The sequence below is a fragment of the Notamacropus eugenii genome, chromosome 4, assembly GCF_028372415.1.
Source record: "Notamacropus eugenii isolate mMacEug1 chromosome 4, mMacEug1.pri_v2, whole genome shotgun sequence".
Lineage (NCBI taxonomy): Eukaryota > Metazoa > Chordata > Mammalia > Diprotodontia > Macropodidae > Notamacropus > Notamacropus eugenii.
In genome coordinates, this window is record NC_092875.1 from 449,752,762 (window position 1) to 449,775,310 (window position 22,549).

Here is a 22,549-nt window from a genome sequence, read left to right on the forward strand (position 1 = left end):
AAGAAATGGCAAAAAACTCCAGTATTTTTTCCAAGAAAACCCCCCATGGGGTCATGAAGAGTTGGACACAACTGAAACTACTGAGCAATAGTAATACAGAGCAATTCTCCTTTTCCTTTCTTCCCTTCACTTTGCTCTCCAAAGTTGTGGAAGGTATCCTCTACCTCTGTTATATAAGTTCAAGATTTCAGAGTCTATTTATATTTTTTCCAGGTCTCATCTTCCTAAACAGAAAATATTTCATCCAGCAGTCTTTCTCTCCCTTTCATTGGGCTAGTTCCTCCTTTTTTGACTTTCCATACTTCTTCCATAAAAGGTGACCACAACTCTGCACAGTATTCTCAATACAGAGGTACTTCCGTCTAGATGTTTGTTTTGTTTTTAATACCCTTTTCAAAGATCTCTCTTTCTCATCTCTTCCTCTTATCTTTTTCATTTCTCCTTCCTTTTTCCTCTCTCTCAATGCTCTCCTCCCTATCTCTTTCCCTTCTCTCTCTTTCTTACTTATGCCTTCTACCTTTAATCCCCCATCCTACATATTTCTCCCTGTGCTATCAAAATGTATTGTCATGAAAGTGAAATGTCTATGGATTTGAGAGAAAGGACAACAGTATCTGTTACTGGATTTAAAAACAGATTTAGAAATAAGATGCTGTACCATTTTATTAAGGAAAATATAACTACTTATAAAGTATGATGATATTGTGGTAAAAGGTAGTAAATTAATCATGTATTTTTGTGCCCAGAAAAATACATAGCAAGTAGGTGGTATATGTTTGCTCATGTTTACGTATATATGATCAAGTGCACCAAACAGAAAGTGAATATTAATTAAAAGGTGAAATGTAGAGATACTCAGTACAGAATCTCAGAACTTCTGAGGCACCAAGTAGGAGGATGGTTCAGTGTTTGGAAAAAATGGAATCACTACTGAGAATGTATTCAAGGCTAAACTGGCTTACAGGAGCCATTCCAGGGACCGTGGGTTCTACTGAAAACTTGTGGAAGGAAATTCTAAGCACATAATAACATTGCTTGTGCCCTGAAGAGGTGATGAATTTCCTGGATGTTTCCTGCCATGTGATGGCCCAGAACTGAGTGGATTTGGCATTTTAGTATGATCACAAACCCAGAGTTATCCCTAGGTCTTCCCTCTGTCTCAGGACAGTAGCAGGAAATAGGGATGCAGATGGGGTTAGGGTACTGTGTCTTTTAAACGAAGAGAAAGCCTCTGGCTGGTGCCCTTATTTGTGACTTCTGTATGGTCCTCTCTATAACAGACAGAGAAGAGCAAATGGGAGAACTGGGCCTACTCAACCATGAAAACTTGCACCTGGGACTCTGGCTGTGTTTCTTTGCCTCAGTAAATGAATAACAGTTCTCAAGTTGGATATGTCCAGGCTTTCAGACAACCTTTTGATTTCCAAAGGTACTTAGATACTAGGTCCAATGAGACGAGCAGCTGTTTGCAAATACAGGACCAAACGGTTTGAGATCAAAGATGATAGGAGGAGATGGTGTAGAGATAAGGCCAAATTGTACCCAATCAGCAATCCCACAATCTGTGTTCTGATGAAGTGTGCACAGCTGACTCCCAAAAGACTGTAACAGCAGATAAGGAACTGAATTCTTTTTTAAGGGTGTTTTGTCATCAGATGCATGTTTAGGCATAATCTGTGTTTTGCGGTACTTGGCCTTACTCATATTTCATACTGAGTACCTTTTCATGCCTCCCTTTTTTTGAAGGGGAAGGGGAAGGTGAAGTCTCAGATGTGAACCAGAAGTAAAATCATCTCTTTGGTATTGGTGTGGGGGACTTAATCAGATGAAGAATGTGAAACAAAAGAAAGCCTCTTCTCATTAGAAGCAGGATTCCCTTGGTCTGAACCAAGTCCAATCATGTGCCTGTGTACAGAACAGTGAGTCACCACAGTATCTCAGGCCCAGGTGAACAGTCTCTCAATAAAGTTAGATCAGAATAACAGATAACAGATCTAATAAAACATGATGTGTGACTACTGGTTTCTGACAAAATTCAGAAGTGAAAAGGAGTATCTCTAATTCTAAGCGTATGTCTATATATCACTAATATGACAAGTAAAAAAGTAAGATGCCAGAGACAACTGTCATTTTGCTAAATAAATAATATCAATAACCGAACAGTGCCCGTGCTGTGAATATTTTTATTTCTTTTTCTTTTTATTCACAGTTTTTCCCCTAACATTGAACCTTATAACTTTTGAGGATTATTAGGTATTTAGGTTATTTAGGTAACATACAGAGCCTGAAACAGTGAGGTTGGCCATCATCAACAACTCCAGGCTGGTACTGGGCACTTACTAAGGTATGTGGCACTAGGTTTGGGAGAATTAAGACTGTAAGTTTTTGCTTTTAAGGTGACTATAATCTAGTTAGGGAGATCAAAAATACAAAAAATACAAATTATAATATGCTCATGACAGATCAGAAGTCAGTGAAAAAGCCAGTAAGAGTCACAAAAGTCATCAGCTAGAATAGTGAAATGTTTCAGAGACAAGGTGAGGCTTTGACCTGAGCCTTGAAAGCCTGTAGAATATAGACAAATGGTGAGGATGTGAGGAAGTATTCTAGGCGGAGTTAATTAAGTGGACAAAAGCAGAATGCAAATGGAATATTAGGGATGGATTGTCTAGAGTGCAAGGTTCATGAATTTCTTTCTCTTCCATGACAGAAGTGGGCCAGGTCCCTTAACTAAGTCCTTGGTTTAATTACTTTCATCTGACCTGCAAGACAAGTATCAGCTGTCATATATATGTGTGTATGTATATACGTATATATATGCGTGCATATACACACACATATACACTATATATTACATATATACATACACACATATGTATGTGTATATACATATATGTACACAGTATGTGCATACAGACTGTGTACATATATATGCATGTATGTGGACATAAATTTATGTGTAAGCATATACACTGAGCTCCAACTCACATATAGGAATATTCAAAGTTACAAAAGTCTTACATGAGTTTTCCTAAAAGGGGATAAAAAATAATTCTATAAAAGTCTATTTCTATACAACTCTAGTCAATAGTGTCCTGTGTGTTTGACTGCTTGTGACCTTCCATGCGTCCTTATCTATGTCTGTGTGTGTGTGTCTGTCTGTCTTTCTGGGGCTAGGTGGTTTTCTCTGTGGCTTTCTGCATCTTTCTCTTTGTGTGTATTATTCCATGCATTTCTTCTTGTCTTGTTATGCTATCTTTGTGTCTGTCTTTTCATCTCTCTGTCTCTCTTCTTTGTACTTTCTGTTCCTGTGTCTCTCTTTTTCTATGTCTCTGTCTCTCCATCCCTCTCCTTATACTCCTGGACCATCATAGCTATTCTCCTTCTCCTTAATCCCTGTTTCCATTCCTTCTCTTTTTCTCATTTTTAAGAATAAGGGCTAATTATAATATACTAAAGATTCATATTTAAAAATATATTTATTAAGCACAATTTGTTTCTTGTTCCTAATTTAAAATGTAGATTAATAGAATATTCATATTTTTCTACAAAAAAAGACCTTAATAAAATTAATTTATACTTATAGGTAAAGTATATTTTTTGAAGAAAAGGACTTTCAATAGGAAAAAAGATTTCTAATTTCTGACTTAATTTTCTCTTTGGGACTTATTTTTTCTATTTCTTTCTCTTTTGAAGAAAACAAAAAAAGTTTTTGATTTCCTTTCTGTTTCAAAACAAACTATTATCTTTTAAGATATTCACTCAATTTGTTGTGAAATTAGCTTTATGTCTCCAATATATTGCTAGCATCTTCCATTCTGAGGACCAACAACATATATGTTAAATCCAAGTTTTCTTCATTAATCAGGTGATTAATTATAATAATCATCAGGCCTTTTCTTTGAAAGAATATCCCTTTAGGGCCCCATGTCTAGGACGTCAGGTAAAATGTTTATACATGACATAAAGATCATTTCCTTTAAAAGCAAAAAATAATTAGTTTTCAAAACCTTATGTAGTATTTTGTTTTGTACTTTTCCAGCACTGATCATATTCTAATAAACACTTATAGCATGAGTTTTCATTAATAGTTAATCGCTGATGTTCTTCATCATATATATACAATCTTAAAACAGGTGATACTTTTGGTTTTTTTATCATGATTAACCTTAAGAAGCAATCAACTGACCTGAGATGCAAATAAATCCAGAAGAGAAGAAAGCCTCATTGTATGAAGACAAGCTATCTGTCTGGGCATAGACAGCATACGTCGACATGTGTGAACAGGCACATTCTACATAGTCTTTAGTGGCATCAACCACTTTGCAAAACTGACTATCGGACAACCAGCTGGAACAGAAACAACAGTGAAAATTATCATTCTTGTTTCGTTAGAGCATTTAAGGTGCTGAGAAGGATTGCAGAAGGAAAGTATTTATTGAATTGAAGTGTTCTTTTGTTAATCCTTAAGTAAAACCCTCAGGTTAAGCAGAATTGCTGAGGACAGTACCTTGTGCAGGACAAAAAGCAAACAGCTGTCTGCTCATGAGCTATACAATCAACCTGGAAAAGTGGCCTGGGAGGCTGACCAGACCCAAAGGAGTACGGGGGATTTCAGAGGAGAATTTCAATAATCAGACTTTTAAAATACGATCAGAATTAAAGTACCATCAAATTTAACATGAGTAATAAAATACACCAGCTTTACCTTTGTAAAACAAACCCTAGACAGAAATTATAGTTGCAGAAGGTTGTATTAATCACCCCATGAGCTGGGGGGAAACAGAAAAAAACTACGTCTCATATGTTTATTTTTGAACCATGAATCTCTTCAAGTTCTTGCCAGGACTGATGTCTTTCACGTGGTCTGACCTATGAGCTAAATTATAGCCAGTACAGCCCATCAAATATATAGCCACAGTTTTTGAACAGTCTTATGCAATGCCATTGGCGGATCTCTTTTCAGTGTTTTATGTTTTCCATTCTTTCTTTTCTTTTTTTGTTTGTTTAGAATACTGTAATAATCACAGAGGAAATCACTAATATAATTGTGGCAGGGCTCTACCGACATGAGGCAGAATTCCATTCTTGGCCCTGGTTTATTCAAAATTCAATAGTTTTGAATGTTGTCATCAACGAATTACATGACATAACTGTCACATTGGTAGAGAGAGATGGATGGACAGAGAAAGAGGTAAGAGAGAGAAATATGACAAATACATATGGATGGGGAAGAGAAAGAGTTTAAGAAAAGGAACAAGAATTTATTAAATGCCTACTATGTATAGGCACTGAGATAAACATTTTACCTAAACAAGATTTCAGAACTGAAAGATGTTGTGGGAATAAAGAAGCTTGGAATGAAATTCATATTTCCCCTGATTTCTAAGAAAAATTCTGCAAGGGCAGAAGATTCTTAACTTCTAATTTCAAAGATAAACTTGAGATATCGATTAAAGTCCGGGCACCAAACAACAATACTGAGACCAGAAATCAGAAATCATGAATTTTAATTTGGCCACCCAACCAGGAGAAACCAACAATATGAGAACTTTTGAGCTACCTGCTCCTGAATTTCTTTATCAATTGCTTACTCCGTTTAATATTATATCATTCAGAGTTAAGGAGAAACCTGCATACTTTGTCCTGAACACTCACATTTAATTGGTCGTGTCATTTCACTTTTTAGGTCTCAGTTTCCTCCCTTGTAAAATGAGGAGATTGAACTAAATGACCTCTAAATTCCCTAGTCTATGATCCTGTGAAAGTGAGGATTTCAGCATTTCTAATGAACTTTTCAATTCAATGTAATAAATATGAAGTGATATATCAATGCACTAATTTCTGTACCAATACTGGAACAGAAACTTGAGGCCTTTCCTTAGACTAAATGAGGATTCAGTCTTGAGACGTTATACCAGGTTAGTCACGAGCTGGAAAATAGGAATCCTTCAAACCTTTTAGTCTTCACAATAACTCTGTGAAATAGATAATGGAAGCAGCCTCATTTTACAGACAAGGACTTAAGCTAAGAGGAATTAAGGGACTTGTCAAAGCTGACATAATGAACAAATAGCACAATCAAGACTCGAACCCTGGATACTCTTTCTTCTTGTCACAAATGATTCCATTAGAGGGCTTTCCATAGTTGGCCACATAGGGAGTTAAAAATCTTCCCCGCCCATTGATGGGCCTCAGGTGGGGATACTGAGGGAGGCCTTATTGGGAGAGGCATTTTTGGTATGGGGGCCCACACTTTTTGCTGATTGCTAATGAGGCACTGGGTCACAAGGGTCGGGCCCTCCAGCCCTGAAAAGAGTCTATATATTCTGAGATGAGGTTTTGCTTTGGGGCTTATTTTGGGAAGAAGGTTTGTGTGCCAGATGAGACTCTGGAGGGCTTTGAAAACCGAGATGGTGGTTCTTCTCTCTCTGATAACGATGTATGTATTATCTGTGGTCAGACATTTGGAATCCCTGTCTATTGGTGCTGCATGTGTTTTATTAAAGTGATTGTTGACCCCTCAAAAGTTGCTTTCCTTTTAGAAAAGTAGATCTAAGAACCTGTGCCCCAGGCTCTCCTGTGTACTGTGGGTTACTTACTGCTACGGTCCTATGGCCAGATCTGAAGGTAGAGAAAGAAAGAATCCTTTTCCATCTTTGCAGATCAGTTCATAATGTGACTAAGGTAGATTCTAGCAACCTAGGTTGTTGGCATACTAGCATTTCATGAGGGAGGGAGAGAAAGAGAGAGGGAGGAAGAGAAAAAGAAAGAGAGGGAGAAAAAGAGGAAGGAAGGCAATAAGGAAGGAACAAAGAAAGGAAGGGGGAAAAGAAGGAGGCGAGGGAGAGGAAGAAAGATAGAGAAAGGAGGGAGGGAGGAATGAAGAAAGGGAGGAAGGAAAGGAGAAAGGGAGGGAGGAAGAGAGGGAGAGAAGAAAGGAAGGAGAGGAGGGAGGAAAGATGGAAGGCATGTAGGAAAAGAGGAGAAAGGGAGGGAAGAAGGAAGAGAGGAAGGAGAGGAGGGACATGGGAAGGAAGGAATCTTAGCAATATTATTTAATGACTTTGTGACTGCATGTTCCATCCCATCCAACACCACAGCATTCTCTCCCTGTTTGAGCTCACCTATCCATTCAATTAACCAGAAGTAACATAAAATTGCATTCAAAGAAAAGTCAAAATCACGCAGAAGTACCTCGTGGCAGCATGATTCCAAAGGAGACACAAGGACTTCTGGGGAACAATGCGGTGTTCTACAGCATAAATTCGATAAAGGACCGCATTGTTATCTGTCAGTGGGTGTGAACTCTGACCTTTTACACTCAATGATAAAACCTGTAACATTAAAAAATACATTTTTAATAAAAAATTTTTCAAAAGTAATCATGGCAAAACTTCACTGAAGTTTTCCAGTTAATATTATCACCAAAATTGTCTCCCACCACCCTCTCAGTTCAGATCATTGCTTCATTCTTATTATTTTTCCCTATTCAACTATTCTTAGGCCACGTATTAATAAAATGCCCCTTACTGCTATATAGCTCGATTTTATTTTATATTAACATTGAAATCAAGGACTACTCATCATTCCATTCATCTAGGCACTCATTCTTTGGTTTTTACTTACTGGCTTCACTGTCTTTTGGCATTAAGTACTTGGAATTTGCTTGAAAATGAGTTACTTTCTTTTATCATCACTTACTAGAATTTCAATTTTCAAAAACTCAAGCAAATATTTTATATGTGTCAACTGTGGCAACTATAAAATCTCACATATTATCTACAGAAAGAAGACATTCTTAATAAGCAGATTATGACGTTTATTATATGTGAACACCTGAGACTTCAGGATGTATATCATAATGGTGAAAATAAATGAGTCAGCTGAGGTTACTGAGGTTAACAGAAGAATAAACTTGGACTACATGAGAACAAGAAATTACTTTGAAATGAAAAACTACCTTGTTATTCAGGGCCAGAACATTGTTACCAGTTATAAACCACTGTTGGCTGTTATATTCTGTAAACTGTACTAATTTGCACTTCTTTTCACCAGCCATAAGACTTGCATCTGGGACATCCAATAATCTTTCAGGCACTTGTACATAATCCCCCTCCTTTCCTTCAAACTTGTGTCCATTGATTTGCTGTGGATACCAGTGAAGGGCCAATATTGACAAATATGGACATTTGTCAAGGATGGTTTTGCTTCTGTTGAAATAGGAAAAAAAACTTCTTTTGAAATAGCATACAAATAGAAATGTATACAATCATGTTTATTTAAGTATATATGCTGCCCTCTGTACATTAAATATGTGACATTAATGACGTAGCACCAACAGGGCATATATTTTGAACTATTTTTTGGTAGGTTTGCATGGAGTCTTCTCTCTATTTTTTTTTTTGGTTCTCTTTGTAATCTGTGACATGGAATTTTTGAGTCACCTGTGACTTAAGGCAGGTTATGTGACTGTGAAAATAGAATTCTCATAATGATATGTCTCTGATCAAAACTTTCAGGAGCCTAAAAAAAACCCTATTACCTATAGAATAAAATAAATCTTCCTCAGTCAGACATCAAGACCTTTACAATACAGTTTCAACCAATGTATCCAATCTTATTTTACCTTGAAATCTGTGATGCCTTCATCTTTCTTTCTATTTTATTTGGGTCAGTTAATATTATAAAACTACATATTTATATCTAAATGTACATGAAAAATCTTACTTTTTTAAGACTTTAAAATGGGTAACTAATACTAAATAATGATAAGCAAAGTGCTGATCATTTTTACACACACTTTCAAATTTTTGTTTTAGCTGTAAGATATCATAAAATATTCCCTTAAAGTGACTTTAATTATACTTAGTTTTATAGCATTCAATGTATTTCTGAATTTCAATGAAATAGCACAACTATACCTCCACGTGAAGGCAAAGCAGATATATACCAAACTTCATAGAGTGAACGTAAATATTCTTAACATGGTACTTCTCAATGCTCTTGCTTTCAAATAATCAATAATGCATGAGAATGGGGAGGGAAGGTGAAAATACCAATATAATCTTTGTACAATGCTGTCAAACAATCATTTTACTGGGAAATGAAATTGAAATTTTAAAAGTTATTTTTCTTAGTCTTTGAAGCAATACTAAACTCAAAATTGTATTATTTGGCACACTGATACAGTGTAAAAATGGAAAGAAAATAAAATGTTGTTTATTCAAAGGTGGATCATAGTTATCAATTCCTCACCAATACCATAAAGATATTAAATTGAGTATAGGTATAATTCTTACAATATAAATGGCTTTATGCCCTTTGAAATATTTCCATAGTTACGCTCAAGGATTCACCACTCATAATAAATGCTCTTTCTTAAACAAGGTACCCCAAAATTCTTAATGAAGTTTTAAGCGACTAGCCAATAGCTTAAACTATCATATTTTCAAACTGCAATAAGATTTCTGAAACATACTACATTAGTTAAGATTGAGGGTCATTAGTCAGCTTTATAAAGTCAAAGTAAATGCTACTTAGACCACAAGATTTTTAAGATTATGGCTTTAGAGCTGGAAAGGACCTTAGTGGCCATCTGCCATTTTACAGATGAAACCCAGAAAGTAAAGTGGCTCATCTAGGGTCATGCCACTAGACCACACTCTCAAGATTCACAATCTCATCCCATCCTCCTGACATAAATATAGGATGAACATCAGGCCCCAAGAAGAGAAGCGGAGCCAATAATGCAAGCCTTTTTGTTGTCCTGTCACCATCACTATGTGACCTGCTATGGGGCCATCTGTGATGCCCATTTTTGCTTCTTCTGAAGGAAACATTCTAGAGAACATGGCCAGTATTTATTGAACAGGCACTGAATACCTACTGAGTGCTCAACATCATATCAACATCAACGAGGGAGCAGAAAAGAAGAAGAAATGGTTTCTACCCTCAAGGAGCCTGTATACTCACAAAAACAGAGAGGATAACTAAGAAGCACTATACGAATAAGTGGAATAAAAATAGTATTTGTCACAGGAAAGAAAGAATGGCAGCTAACGAATAGAGCAGGGAGAGCCATGGATAGATTTATTAACATTGTTTATGCTTACTATTTAATTCCCAATGCAAAACGCTATTTAATTAAAAATTATTAGTTGATGAAAACAATTTTTAAAAAGGAAACTTTTTCATTTCGCAAGTAGGTCAAAATTTTATAAGCATTATGTATAAAACAAAGAAACCATGGTTTATATGAACTATAACTTTGACTATAGCAAAAGACTGACTCATTCATTCATTTTGAGAATAAATAGGTATATAAAAGGGAAATTAATGAATCTGGTAACTTTCTTCATGAGATAAGCGAAAAAATACATCTTAAATCATGCCTCTCTCTCTGATGATGACAATGATGAAGTAGAATAAGAGTAATTACAGTAGGCTAACAGTGTAGGTTACAGAGTACCTTTTAGTTCAACTGGTTTGAAATATAATGTTAACATGAATACTGCCAAAAGTTCTATCCATATATATATATATATATATATATATAAAATGTTCTCATTTTTTCCATTCTATAGTCATAATCCTCTTCCTATACCCATCATGCAAACAAATGTCATTAGACAAAAAGGATATTCAATCAACAGAAATTCATTACACTTTTTGAGTAAGGGGGGGATGGGAAATCAACTTGAAACACATGGGAGCACTGGATTTGGAATCTGAAGACCTCAGTTCAAATTCTATCTCTGCTACTTAACTCTCTGCATGGTCTTGGACAAGGCATTTATCTCTTCCCCACCCCTCCCCAGGTCTAACTTTCCATGTCCCTTGAACTCTCAACCTTCAAATTTAGAAGCTATTGTATGCAAATGAAGTGCAAAAGCATCTTTGGAGAAAGTTTTTTTTTTTTTTGTAGAAGATGAGTTTTAAGCAAGGTCTTGAAGCAAATTATGGCTATGGATTAAAAGTGAAGAAAGGGAAATCATCCAGTCAACGGAAGTAGGAGGAACAAGTCTAATAGGAAGGAATATGGTAAAAAGTTCAAAGGCTGACATTGCTGCAGTGGGGTGGGAGTGGGAGGGAAGGCCAGGAGGATGGCCTTGTTGGGCGCAAAATAAGCTTACAAATAAAAGAAAACTCTGGAGAACATTTTACAATCATGTTAAAAAACTTGAATTTTTATTCAGACTAATATTTCATCTGATAAATCAGAGGCTAGTTTGGTACAAAAACACATAGGAATGCATTCTGTACTCTCTAATTTTCCTTTAAATTAAATAGCTAATTGAGTTTTCTCCTCTATGAAATTCCATAGGACACTGTTGGAATCTGCAGAAACGAAAGAGGGCTTCTCAAAAACATTAAAGTGAAGCTTATTAAAAAAAAAAGAGAAGACCAATTGAGGCATCGTTTTTTTAATGCAAAGAAGATCAGAAAGAAATGGCAGCTTTGAAAGCTACAGATGGATTTTACACACTTTCACAGAAAACTAAGTAGTACATGATAGAGATCTGGAGTGTCTCACACACGTCTCTTTTTCTGTTCTGCTCTATATACGCAAATGATCATTTTATTTGGTGTTTGTTAGGTTCAGAATAAAAAAAAAATGAAGACTACTTCCTTTTTCCTACTACATGAATACAGAAGTTAATGTGTTTTGTTCTTGACAATAATAATAATGTTTCTATAACCCTTGTGGTTTGCAAAGTATTTTACGTGTGCAATATATTGATGCTTTAAGGTTTGTTGCTGAATTAAAACTGCTCAGAAGTCTAAGGGAAATCTTGAGAGCTGATGGGGATTTAGTCTGATTCAGGATTCTGACATAGCCAATGATGAATGTTAAATATAAGTTACAGTAACTGGGAAGATACATACAGATGTTTGTACTGTTGTACGACTGGAGAATCTGGTTAGTGACCACAAGATAAGGTGGAGGGACAATCTCAGAAGGGCCCCAGAAAGATAAGAACAAGAGAGATGCAAAAGGACTAATCCTGACAACTGCTTCAGCAAAATTTGAACCTGGAAGTGACAGATGCTCTGGCTGCTATTAAAGAGTAAGCCTAGCTGAACAGGAGAACGGCCTGAAAGCAGAAAGTCAGAAAAGTCACTGAGTGGATCCAATGGTTAAGAAGTTATGCCCAGGGAGGCATAAGGCAAACACAAGATAGATCAACTCAGCCTCACAAAAGAAGTATGTATTTAACACAAAAGGGAAGTTCACTTAGGAACTTCTGACAGTTCCTGAGACAAAAAGGAAAATCAGGATTGTGTAGTTCTAGAGTTATGAATCATCCTGAACACATGGGTTTTCTTCACTCATGCATTCACTGGTAGGTTTCTATAAGCATATGCCCAACAGACTGAAGATACATTAGTGGAAGTACAAGCCAGATTTATACATGGTTTATAGTAAACATATTATTGGTGCACTTACCTCGATTAAAGGGATATTATTTCTTTTTGTCATTTCTTATTCAATGTTACTGAATAAGAATATTCAATATTTCTTATTGTTAAGTAGGTGGTTATGTTTAAGATCTAAAAAATTTCATTACTATGAATAGGTAGCTGTGTAAACAGAAATGCAAAAGTGGGGGCTCAAGAGCTAAAGTTGTGAGTAGGAGAAGTATATTCCCTCACAGCAAGGGTATGCTCAGGACCCTGGGATAATCTGAGTGTGATCCTATGACAGCAATCCTTTTCTCGGGTCTAAATCTGCCAGTTCAAAGGCAGGTTGGAATAAGCCAGCCCAAGGAGAGAAGGCGCATGCCCTCATGCCCTCATGCTCTCCATGAGGGATGTCAGGGGCTATGGCATGGTAGCTATCCCATGTGACATTATAAATATATTATTTCATTTAATATTCACAACAACCCTTTGAAGAAGGTTCTTTTATATCCATTTTACAGATGAAGAAACTGAGGCTGAGTTTGTTAAATGACTTGCCCAGGGTCACTCAGCTATAAGTATTCCAGGGAGGGTTTGAATTAATAAACTAATTTGAATTAATACTTTATACACTATGCCATCTAGACACCTAGATGAACCTGAAGTTTCACATTCAAGCAGTCCATAACTCTGTAAGAAAGATTGTCTGCCAGAAATTTCAGTTTAGCTATTTTTATTTCTCTTGACTTTTTTCTTTTGCCAGATCCCTGTGTGCGTGTGGTGTGTTTGTCCTTCCCTGCCAAAGAAGACCATGCCATTACAGAAATAATGACGTGACATGCACTTGACTTTGCTTTGAGTGAGGGAGGGCTGTGCAGGTCACCAGCCTCAGTTCTCCTCCAAAGCCATCTGAATACAGTGACCAGATATTCATCAGGATGACTGGAGACGACCCAGGATGAGGCAATTGGAGTTAAGTGACTTGCTCAAGTGAGTGTCAAGTGTCTGAGGTGAGATTTGAACTCATGTCCTCCTGACTCCTGCACTGGTGCTTTATCCACTATACAACCTAGCTGCCCCTTGCCAGATCCCTACTATGAACTTGAATTTTATTTTCAGGGTTGAGCATCATCTACAGGAGGTAGTTTAGGCATGGCTAGAACACATTTAATTCACTTTTGACACTCCACAATAGTTTCACTGGGAAAGCCTTATCAGTAGTACAAGGCAACACTACTAATCACTGCTAAACTTTCCAGATGAGTTATTTTCATTTGTTTTCTATTCAGAATCTCTATCAGATGGTCAAGTGGGAGTTAACAATATAAAGATTTTATTTTTAAGGAAACTTTAAAGCACTGAGAAATGCAAGAGAAGTAATTTATATTATATATACATATGAATATATAATATACCCATGCACACACACACACTTACATTTTATATACTACTATTATAGATACTATAAAAGAGATATAAGAAATAAGTAATTTTATCACATAATTATATTCAAGGGCAAAAGATAGTCACTTTTCACCAGGAGATCCACAGGTAACACCAGTCAGAAGAGAAAAGGCAAATTTCTCAGTGACTTCTGCAAAGTGGCTGAAGCCCCTCGTATCCTGACGTCGCGGGTTAATCAGAGCACAGAGGACGTCATACAAAAGATTTCTGCTTCTCACACTGAATGCTTGTTTTCTGCCTTCAACTGTTATCTGGGAAAGACAGAAATAGGACATTAGATTCATAAAACAGATTTTTTCTATTCATCAATACATATAGCATATTTTTGGAGAGATATACTATTGTGGTAGAAAAGGAGCTGACCACAGAGCCAGGAAGCCCTGGGTTCAAGTTCTGTCTCTGACACATCCAATCTATTTAATCCTTCAGTGACCCAACTGAACTCAATAAAAATATCAATTGTAAAACAGGCTCTGATATGTATTGGTATAAGGAATTTCCTCACTGCACTTCTCTATGCCAACAAAATCAAAGGTTCAGGCTAAAAACAATGTCTTTTAGCAGTCATACTGGATATTAAACCACAATAAAATGAATCATTTTTGTTTTCAAAATTATTCATAAATTATGCTGGAAAGTGACTAAAATGTCTGCAACTTTCCACCTAGAAATCCTATTGGCAGGCATATACTCCAAAAAGTGCAATGAAGAAAGCAGCATCTACTGTGTGCTTGATGTTGTGCTAAGCACTGAGGGTACAAATACAAAAAATGAAACGACCCCTGCATATAAGGACCTCACGTTAAAATGGGGGAGTCTATAAAAGCATCGAGAATAAACATAAATAAATACCAAGTAAGTAAACACTCCTACTAACTAAACTAAAGCACTAACAGCTAGAGGAATCAGGAGAAGTTTCAAGCAGCAGATGGTGCTTGAGCTGCATCCGGAAAAGGAAGACTGGGATTCTGTTACAGAGTAGTGAGGAAGGAGCGTATTCCAACCTGGGGGAACAACAAGGGAGAAGCCACCGAGAAGGATGAAGGACAGTCTGGTTGGAGAGGAGAGCACAGGAAGGAGAAGAATATCTAATAGCTGGAAAGACAGGCTGGAGTTAGATGGCGAAGGGCTTTCTGAGTTCCACAAGAGTGCATGTTTTATTACAGAAGCTTACAGGAAGTCACTGAAGGTGACTGAGCATCACAGCAGCCACTTTGTGGCAGTGTATGGGATAGACTGGAGGAGACACAGACAGACACAAGGTCGTGAGACTAATTGGGAGGCTGGGTGGGAAGTGAGAAGTCCAGAAGGAATGTGAGTAGACAGAAGGGGCTCAAGGCAACCTGGGAGACTGGAATGATGGTAGTAACTTGACAGAAATAGGATATTTGGAAGAAGGAAGGGTTTGAGGAAGATAATGAGCTCAGTTTAAGACATGCTGAATCTGAGAGGTCTCTGGGACATCCAGTTTGAAATGTCCAACAGGCAAATAATGGTGTGGGACTAAAGCTCAGGTACGTGTACGTGTACATGCATGTGTATAAATGCATGTATCATCTCTGTTTATAGGATAGTCATCTGAATGATGACATGGGGGTTGATATGGATTATATATCTTGGGTATATTTTAAAAATATCCACATATTTAAGGGCCCATTTTGTCACAGGGAGTTTTACCGAGAGGCAACTGTGGCACAGCAGACACAAAAATGACTTCAGAGGTCACAAGGCCTGTGTTCAAGTCCTACCTCAAACTCATACTGGCTATGTGATCTACTTAACTTCCAAATGCCCCAAGCAATTCTCAAGACTATAATTTAAAGAAAATTGTATTTTATCATGGTCTGCATAAATGGATGGAGTTTCCTTCCCAGAGTTGCTCACGTGGATGAAATTGCAGATTTGGTTAAAAAAAATCTGTCCTATATTTATCCACATACACACACACAAACACTACATATAACTACACATAGACACGTGTCTATGTGTACATATATACACATACACATAGATCGTTTGCTATTTATGTGTACACAGACATAGCAAGCGAAGGAGAAGTATACGTAGCTAATTGTTTTTAATGTACAACTGAGACCCCAAAATCCAGTGTAGCTGAAATAGAGAAAAGGTGTTTAAGAAACATTAGTCCCTGGAATGTTTCATATATATGTTAATCCTATAAAAATACTTGGTATCAGAACTGACCCTGTTTGAAATAGTTATATATTTTCCACTGAAGCTCAACATACTTTAGCTGGCACATAGTAAGAATAGTTTTTCTTTTAAAACTCAGTCACATTTTTTTTTTTATTCTAGCTTTTTAGAATGCCTTTCCTCTAACATTTTTGGGTCTTCATTTCATGTAAATTGTCAGCGTACAATGGAGAAAATGACATTGGCTGATAAGTGTCGGAAAGAAACAAAGCTAATTAGATTTTCCCATCTTGGGCATCTCTTGTAATTTTGTTTTGTGATTCATGTTTTTGAAATCTGGATGTCTTAATCTATTTGTAACTGTTTACTTTCTGTTTCCTTTTACCCAGTGAATCCATAAACAGCAATCAGGAAATGTCTACAAAACTTCATGTAAACAAGTTTCAAATGTCAGTCAGTAATACATGGTTCTCATACAAATTTCTAAAATGGAAAATAGAACAAACTTCATTACATCTTTTAAAATCAATGCTTAAAACCAGTTTAAAACTCTTTCATCTTCATACAACCTAATTAAGCTTCTCCCTTCTTTACCGTACACCTTCCAAATTATCTCTGACAAGCCATTGCCTGTTGGCTTTTAGATCCAGGACTGACCTTTGGGGGGCACTTTATGCTTTGTTCCACCTAGCTCTTCCACACAGAGTTTAAAATGTTTAGCTTTTGCTTACAGTAGTTTCTTTGCTGGGAAAACTGTCGACAGAGTTCAGACATGAAAAGTATGGTTATAAAGCAATGTTATAATATCACGTAATCAAACAAAGCAAACAAAGCAATCTGCCCATGTATTTCTGTAAAACCAGAAGTTGTTCACATGATTTCCTTTAGATTTGCTGGCTAATCACCGATAGTTCTGTGTACTTTCCTAGGAGAAAAGGACTCAGAGAAGGCCTACCCAGGAAATGAGACTTGTTAAAAAGGGACTGAGGAATTTGTCAGGCTTCTTGACGACAGCCAGTGTCCCTAAGTGACCTATAATTTCCCTTTCAACATCTAAAAAGATAGTTGTAGAGGCTGTTGCTTTTCATCCTGTTGTTTTTCTTTGGAGAAGTGAATGTTGCAAGAAATGGAAGACTCCAGAGTAATTACGTATTCTTGGGCCCTGAACATATAACTAATACTCATACCCATTTGGCACAAAATACCTCTTCTAACAGATTGAAAATATAAGGTGTCAAGAAAGTAAAATGAAACATATAACTAAAAGAATATTAAGTAAAGAACAAAAGTTCTACTAAGTCAAAGGATTTGCTCTCAGAAACATGTGATAATAGAGATCATATAGTAATTATATTACTCAGATTACACAGTAATAATATTGGTGCCTTACGGGCCAATGTCAGGGAGCTGGAGCTAAAAGAAGTCTCAGAGTATGTCTACTCTAACCCCTTCACTTTACAGATGTTTCAGGAAAATGGGGCCTAGAGGAGTTAATGAATTTACACGCAGTTGTAACAAAGCATCTGTCCCTTTTGTATGTAAATTAATAAAATTATCATTTTTGCTCAAGACTTTGCTTAGTTCTAGATTATTTTGTCAAAGATTACTTTGCATACTCTACTGCCCACATTTTCATCTTATAGCAACTAAAGAAATAAAACTGAACAAAGTAATAGAGAATTTATTACATTGGCTTTGGCAGGAGCCCATTAGGACTTTCTTTATTGGGCCTTATTCTTACAGACTCATATTTCACCAAGACTTGGAAGCACCTTCACCTCGGGCTTGTCTCAGTTAACTAAACTCACAACCACCACTTTCCTCTCTTTGCTCCTCTCCCCAACCCTAAACCAGCCTAGGTACTGATTATCTGATAATAGACTCTGCTCTGTGGTCTGCATCCATAGCTCACACTTCCACTATAGATAAACTACTCCTTGTACCATATTTTAGATCTCAATCAAGCTAATGACAGCAAAAGTTCGACGGAGATGTTACATTTTTGAGGTCCTTTACCTTTAGCTCCTTAGAAGTATCTTGCACTAAAAAAGCAGAACTGCTTTAAGACCATAAAAAGGCTTAGGGTCCAAGAACGTTAAAGACTCTAGGGTCTCCCAATTTTGCTAATGCTCCCATTATCCAAAACACAGTGAGAGACAAGAGATAAAGAGCTGTTATCGCTAGTCTTTATCTTATTATCTTATATCATTTTATTTTTTGAGACTAAGTCTCCCTATCTTGTCCCGGCTGAAAGTGCATTAACCTCTCATGGGTCTAATCCCCAATGCTGACTGATACAAAAGCTTTATTTATCCTGGGCAAGCTCGACCCTCCTTGGGCAGCCTGGTGGCCCTCTGCTCCCACATGTGCAGATCTTTAATTGCATTCAGCCCTATTTTAGCAAAGACAGCAGAGGATTATGGGAACACGCCACCACTCCTAGCTACTGCTGCATTTTAAAAATAGGAAAGAATCACAGGATTCAGAGCAGGAGAGTGCCTTGAAGAGTATCAAATTCAGACACTTTTCATGAGACCCCTCACTTTACTGACCAGGAAACTGAGGCCCAAAGAGCTAAAATAACTTCCCCCGGCTTTGCTGCTTGTGCAAGTTCTGGTCTCCCAAGTCCCAGCCCAAATGTCCTTTCCACCACGCCATGATGTAATAAGAGCATTGCTCCAACTGCAGCCAAGGTTATCCTGAAGTGGGAAGATAGATACAACCCTAACACACAGAGTCATGTTGCATGTGGACCGTTATTTTTGTAAGCAATTTCATGTAGTACACTAACTATTTTTTAGAAATGCTTACCTTATCTATCAGATACATGACAGCACTAAGTTGTTCATCTGTGTTTTCAGTGGCTACTTTGAGATTCAGGTTGTGGAGCACTCTGATCAAAATATCCTCATCCAGTGGCTGGTGGAGCTGATCAGCTAGCCCCCAGAAGGCCTGAGAATCAGCATCAGACACAATCGTGACATTGGCAGTGCCATACACTTTATCTATTCTGGCCCCACCAATGGGGTCAGAAAGCACAACCTGGAAACGTTTAGGATATGGATTTAAAGATTCTGTCTCTGGGGTTAGGATGACATCTAACACAGCATTTCTCTGGCCAGGTTCAAAAATCAATGTGCCTTCAGACTTGACAAAATCTTTCCCTGAAATGGCTGGAGATATGAGAGTGCGGGCCAGTGTTTCAGCAATCCTCAGCTCCTAGAATTGCAACAGAATAATTTTAGTGATGTAATTGTTCTTTTATTTCTAGAAAAACAGATTTACCTCAAACAAAAGATCTTGAATAGACAATGACAACCTTAATTTGTTAGGTAAACACACAAGGGGAGATCCCTGGTAGCTTACAGGACAAACCATGAATTGTTCCAACTCCAAACATGGATGAATACTCTCAGGGGATACAAATTCTAAATCTACACTGAAGTGTGATTTTATTGAATCAAAGATTCCCATGATATAACTTACAGGATACACATGTGCAACTGAGGTACAAAATTCTTGAGAGGCAATGTTCTTTCCAAATTACATCATGGCCACTTCATGGCTGGAAGCATTAGGAGAGAACTTGTACTTCATTGGCCATTTTCATTCCCACACGGAGAGGCTCAGTGCCAGCCACGAAATATCTGCACATGCTCTCTATAACTTACCAAGAAAGGCAAACCCAAGCATAGCCTAAGGCCTAGACCCCCACTGGCCCGTTTTCCCGTTACAAAAAGATGAATAGGTATTGTATGGTAGTGACAATGTTTCCCTCAATTGTCATATAAACGAAGGAAACAGTTATTAAGCACTTAAAACTGACAACTCATTTTAAAGTCATATTTTATCTTACTTGATAATACATATTTTAAAAGTCTACTGACCAGTTTTTCAGATCATGCAAAACGAGGAACTTCAATTCATTCTAGAAAATTAAACTGATTAGCTGGGGAAAATGGAGCTGCCATAGCTCTTTCCAGAAGGCCAACAAATGAACAATCAGGGTAGATAGGCTAATGGAAGAAGCAGCCAGAGGGCTCCAGAAGCCAAGTCCTCACACCCATGGTGATGCATTTGTGGTTAGGATTATCCCATATATATTATGCATAAAACATAATCCTAATAATGATTCCCTGACTGTCACCTTCAAAGGTGTTTACATTACAAAACTGAGGCAGTAATATTTTTAAAAGGGCACAAATTTTTACTTTAAAAAATTCTTCAACTAATTTTTTGTTATTTTGAGAGGAATGCAGAAGGAGAAAGAATTGGGGGTATTAAGAATGAAAATCTTGGTTTAGCCTCATTTTGACATATAAGTATTCTTAAGAGTAATCATATTCTAGGCTAATATACCATGCTAAAATTTGTGAGAAATCTATTATCCAAAAATCATAAAAAGTAGAAAGTATGATAAATCATCAAACCAGAATTAAAGGAATAGTCAGACGTATGTATAAGTTTCAATTCTAAAATAAACAGGAAATTGTAGGAAGCTTAAAATAAATACTAAGAAAGAGCTTTTGAATATACTAAAGATCAAAACAATAAGACAGAAGAAATGCCTTTTTTATGAGATGAGGACTGGTGAAAATTTTGTGGACTAGCAAACATCTCTATGAGGCTAGAACTTTGAATCAACGTGAGACAAATCTGGAGCCCTAATTAAATATGAGGAAATGAACGAGATGACCACTTCTTAATCCTAAAAGGTAAAGCTTCAGTGTCAATGGACCTGGGATCTCATCAGAGGCTGCCAGCTGCTGCATACAATGGATGCAGTGGTGGACAGAGTGAGGGGAACCTCTGCTCAGATACAGCCTCGGGCATTTATCTAGCTATGCGGCTGCTTGCTTCAGTTTCCTCATGCGTAAAGTGGGAATAATAAGAGCGCTTACTATGAGGATCAAATGAGATAATAAGGGCTTGGCACAGTGCCTGGCACATAGCAAGCGTTATACAATGTAGATTCCCTTCCCTTTCCCCTACACATGGGAATTTCCTACAACACTGCACATCAAGTCATCCACATCTTCTCCTCCTTGTTTTCTTGTCCCAAGGTACCTCTGATCTTCTTGCTTCAGGCCTTTTTCCATGACTACAGTGGTAGCCTGGCAGGTTTCTTTCTTTCTCTCACCTCATGTCCAGTTCACCTCCTTTCCCAACAATATTTTCTCAAGATAATGATAGAGGGGTAGCACCAAAGACCTGATTTCCAGTCCTCACCCACCGTTCCCTGCCTCTCTCCCTCCCAAACAAAGCACTTCTCAGGGCTCTAGAAGGACTTTTTAAGATCATACATTGCAGAGAAAGTGCCTGTTTGGATTGGTGATAATAACAGTGATAACAGTAACAGCTAATGTTGATCCAGTGCTTCGAGGTTCACAAAAAATTTTCCATATATGATCTCACTGTATGCTCACAACTATCCTATGATGATATGTGATTGCATTACAACAAGCTGTAAAGAAACCCCAAACACTCGAGCTTTTGCTGACTACGGGCATTTCTGGGCCTGGCCTCCATGATGTGCCACTTGTTTTACATTTTTCCAGGTTTTCTAGGAAGTGGTGATATTGGTGATCATAGTTTAAATGGTAAAAATGAAAACTGCCTTCTGGAATAAGAAGAAGAAGATTTATATCGCATTTACTATGTGCCAGGCACCGTGCTAGGCACTTTACATCATTATCTCATTTGATCCTCACAGCCTCTCTAAGAGGGAGGGGCTATTATTATCTCCACTTCACAGATAAAGAAACTGAGGCAAACAAAGGATTTTCCCTGGTCACATGACTGGCCTCTGAGGGTAGATTTGAACTTAGTTAAGGTTTCCTGACTTCAGGCCCAGTGCTCCATCCATCTGTGCCATCTATCAATTGTTTTAAAATAAAAATAAATTTATGTCAGAGGGGGGCCGTCCTCACAGACTATGAAATTTGGCTTACTAAAGGGTATTTACCTATATATCTACTGCTTATTTACTAACAAAATTAGATGTGGAAGGAAATGGTAAATTGCTCCAGTATTTTTATCAAGAAAAGTCAATATTGTTATAAAATAATTAAGTTCTCACCTTTTTTAGTTACAAAAAGAGAACCATTAGTACCTTCCATCCGTATACCCAGGAGGAGGAGGAAAGAAGGGGAAATATCAGGGTGATGAAAATGAAGCCAAGGCCACAAAATGAGACACTGTAAAAATGACATGAAGTCAATATTTTCATTCTCTTCTTGCCCTTCAAGGTTCAAATATGGTCTTTCTTCAGACCTGGGCACTCGGCCATCAAAAACTTTAATTACAGTAAAGGAAAGTAACCTAGAAATTCAGGGAAATGCATTGTCACTCCCATAAACTAAACACCTTGAGGCTTTCCAGGCTGGGTCATGGTTGTATGCGCTATGTATGAGAAACTGCCCTTGAAGATCCCAGGAAGGTTCAGCCAAGACAGAATAAAACAAGATATGACAGACATGATGTAGAGAGAAACTAAAGGAAGTAGCATTTTAATCCTATTGATGAC

At 37.3% G+C, this 22,549-nt stretch overlaps 1 protein-coding gene and 1 long non-coding RNA gene across 4 annotated transcripts in view; one reads left to right on the forward strand and one right to left on the reverse strand.

The window, feature by feature from the left end:
* Positions 1-22,549, reverse strand: part of ADGRV1 (adhesion G protein-coupled receptor V1) — a 751,592-nt gene that overhangs the window by 459,132 nt on the left and 269,911 nt on the right. For 2 of the 3 annotated variants that reach the window (XM_072606175.1, XM_072606174.1), the window contains 5 exons: positions 18,835-19,242; positions 13,936-14,120; positions 7,964-8,213; positions 7,198-7,337; positions 4,190-4,350 (listed from right to left, as the gene is read on the reverse strand). In XM_072606175.1, coding sequence (XP_072462276.1) covers positions 4,190-4,350; positions 7,198-7,337; positions 7,964-8,213; positions 13,936-14,120; positions 18,835-19,242 — 1,144 coding nt within the window. Of the gene's footprint in view, positions 1-4,189; positions 4,351-7,197; positions 7,338-7,963; positions 8,214-13,935; positions 14,121-16,680; positions 16,777-18,834; positions 19,243-22,549 lie in introns of those variants that run through there. The other variant, XM_072606176.1, reaches the window with a different exon arrangement.
* LOC140501964 (uncharacterized) lies at positions 5,089-11,399 on the forward strand. Its single transcript, XR_011966460.1, has 2 exons — positions 5,089-5,194; positions 11,327-11,399. It is a non-coding gene; the product is annotated as an uncharacterized lncRNA (long non-coding RNA).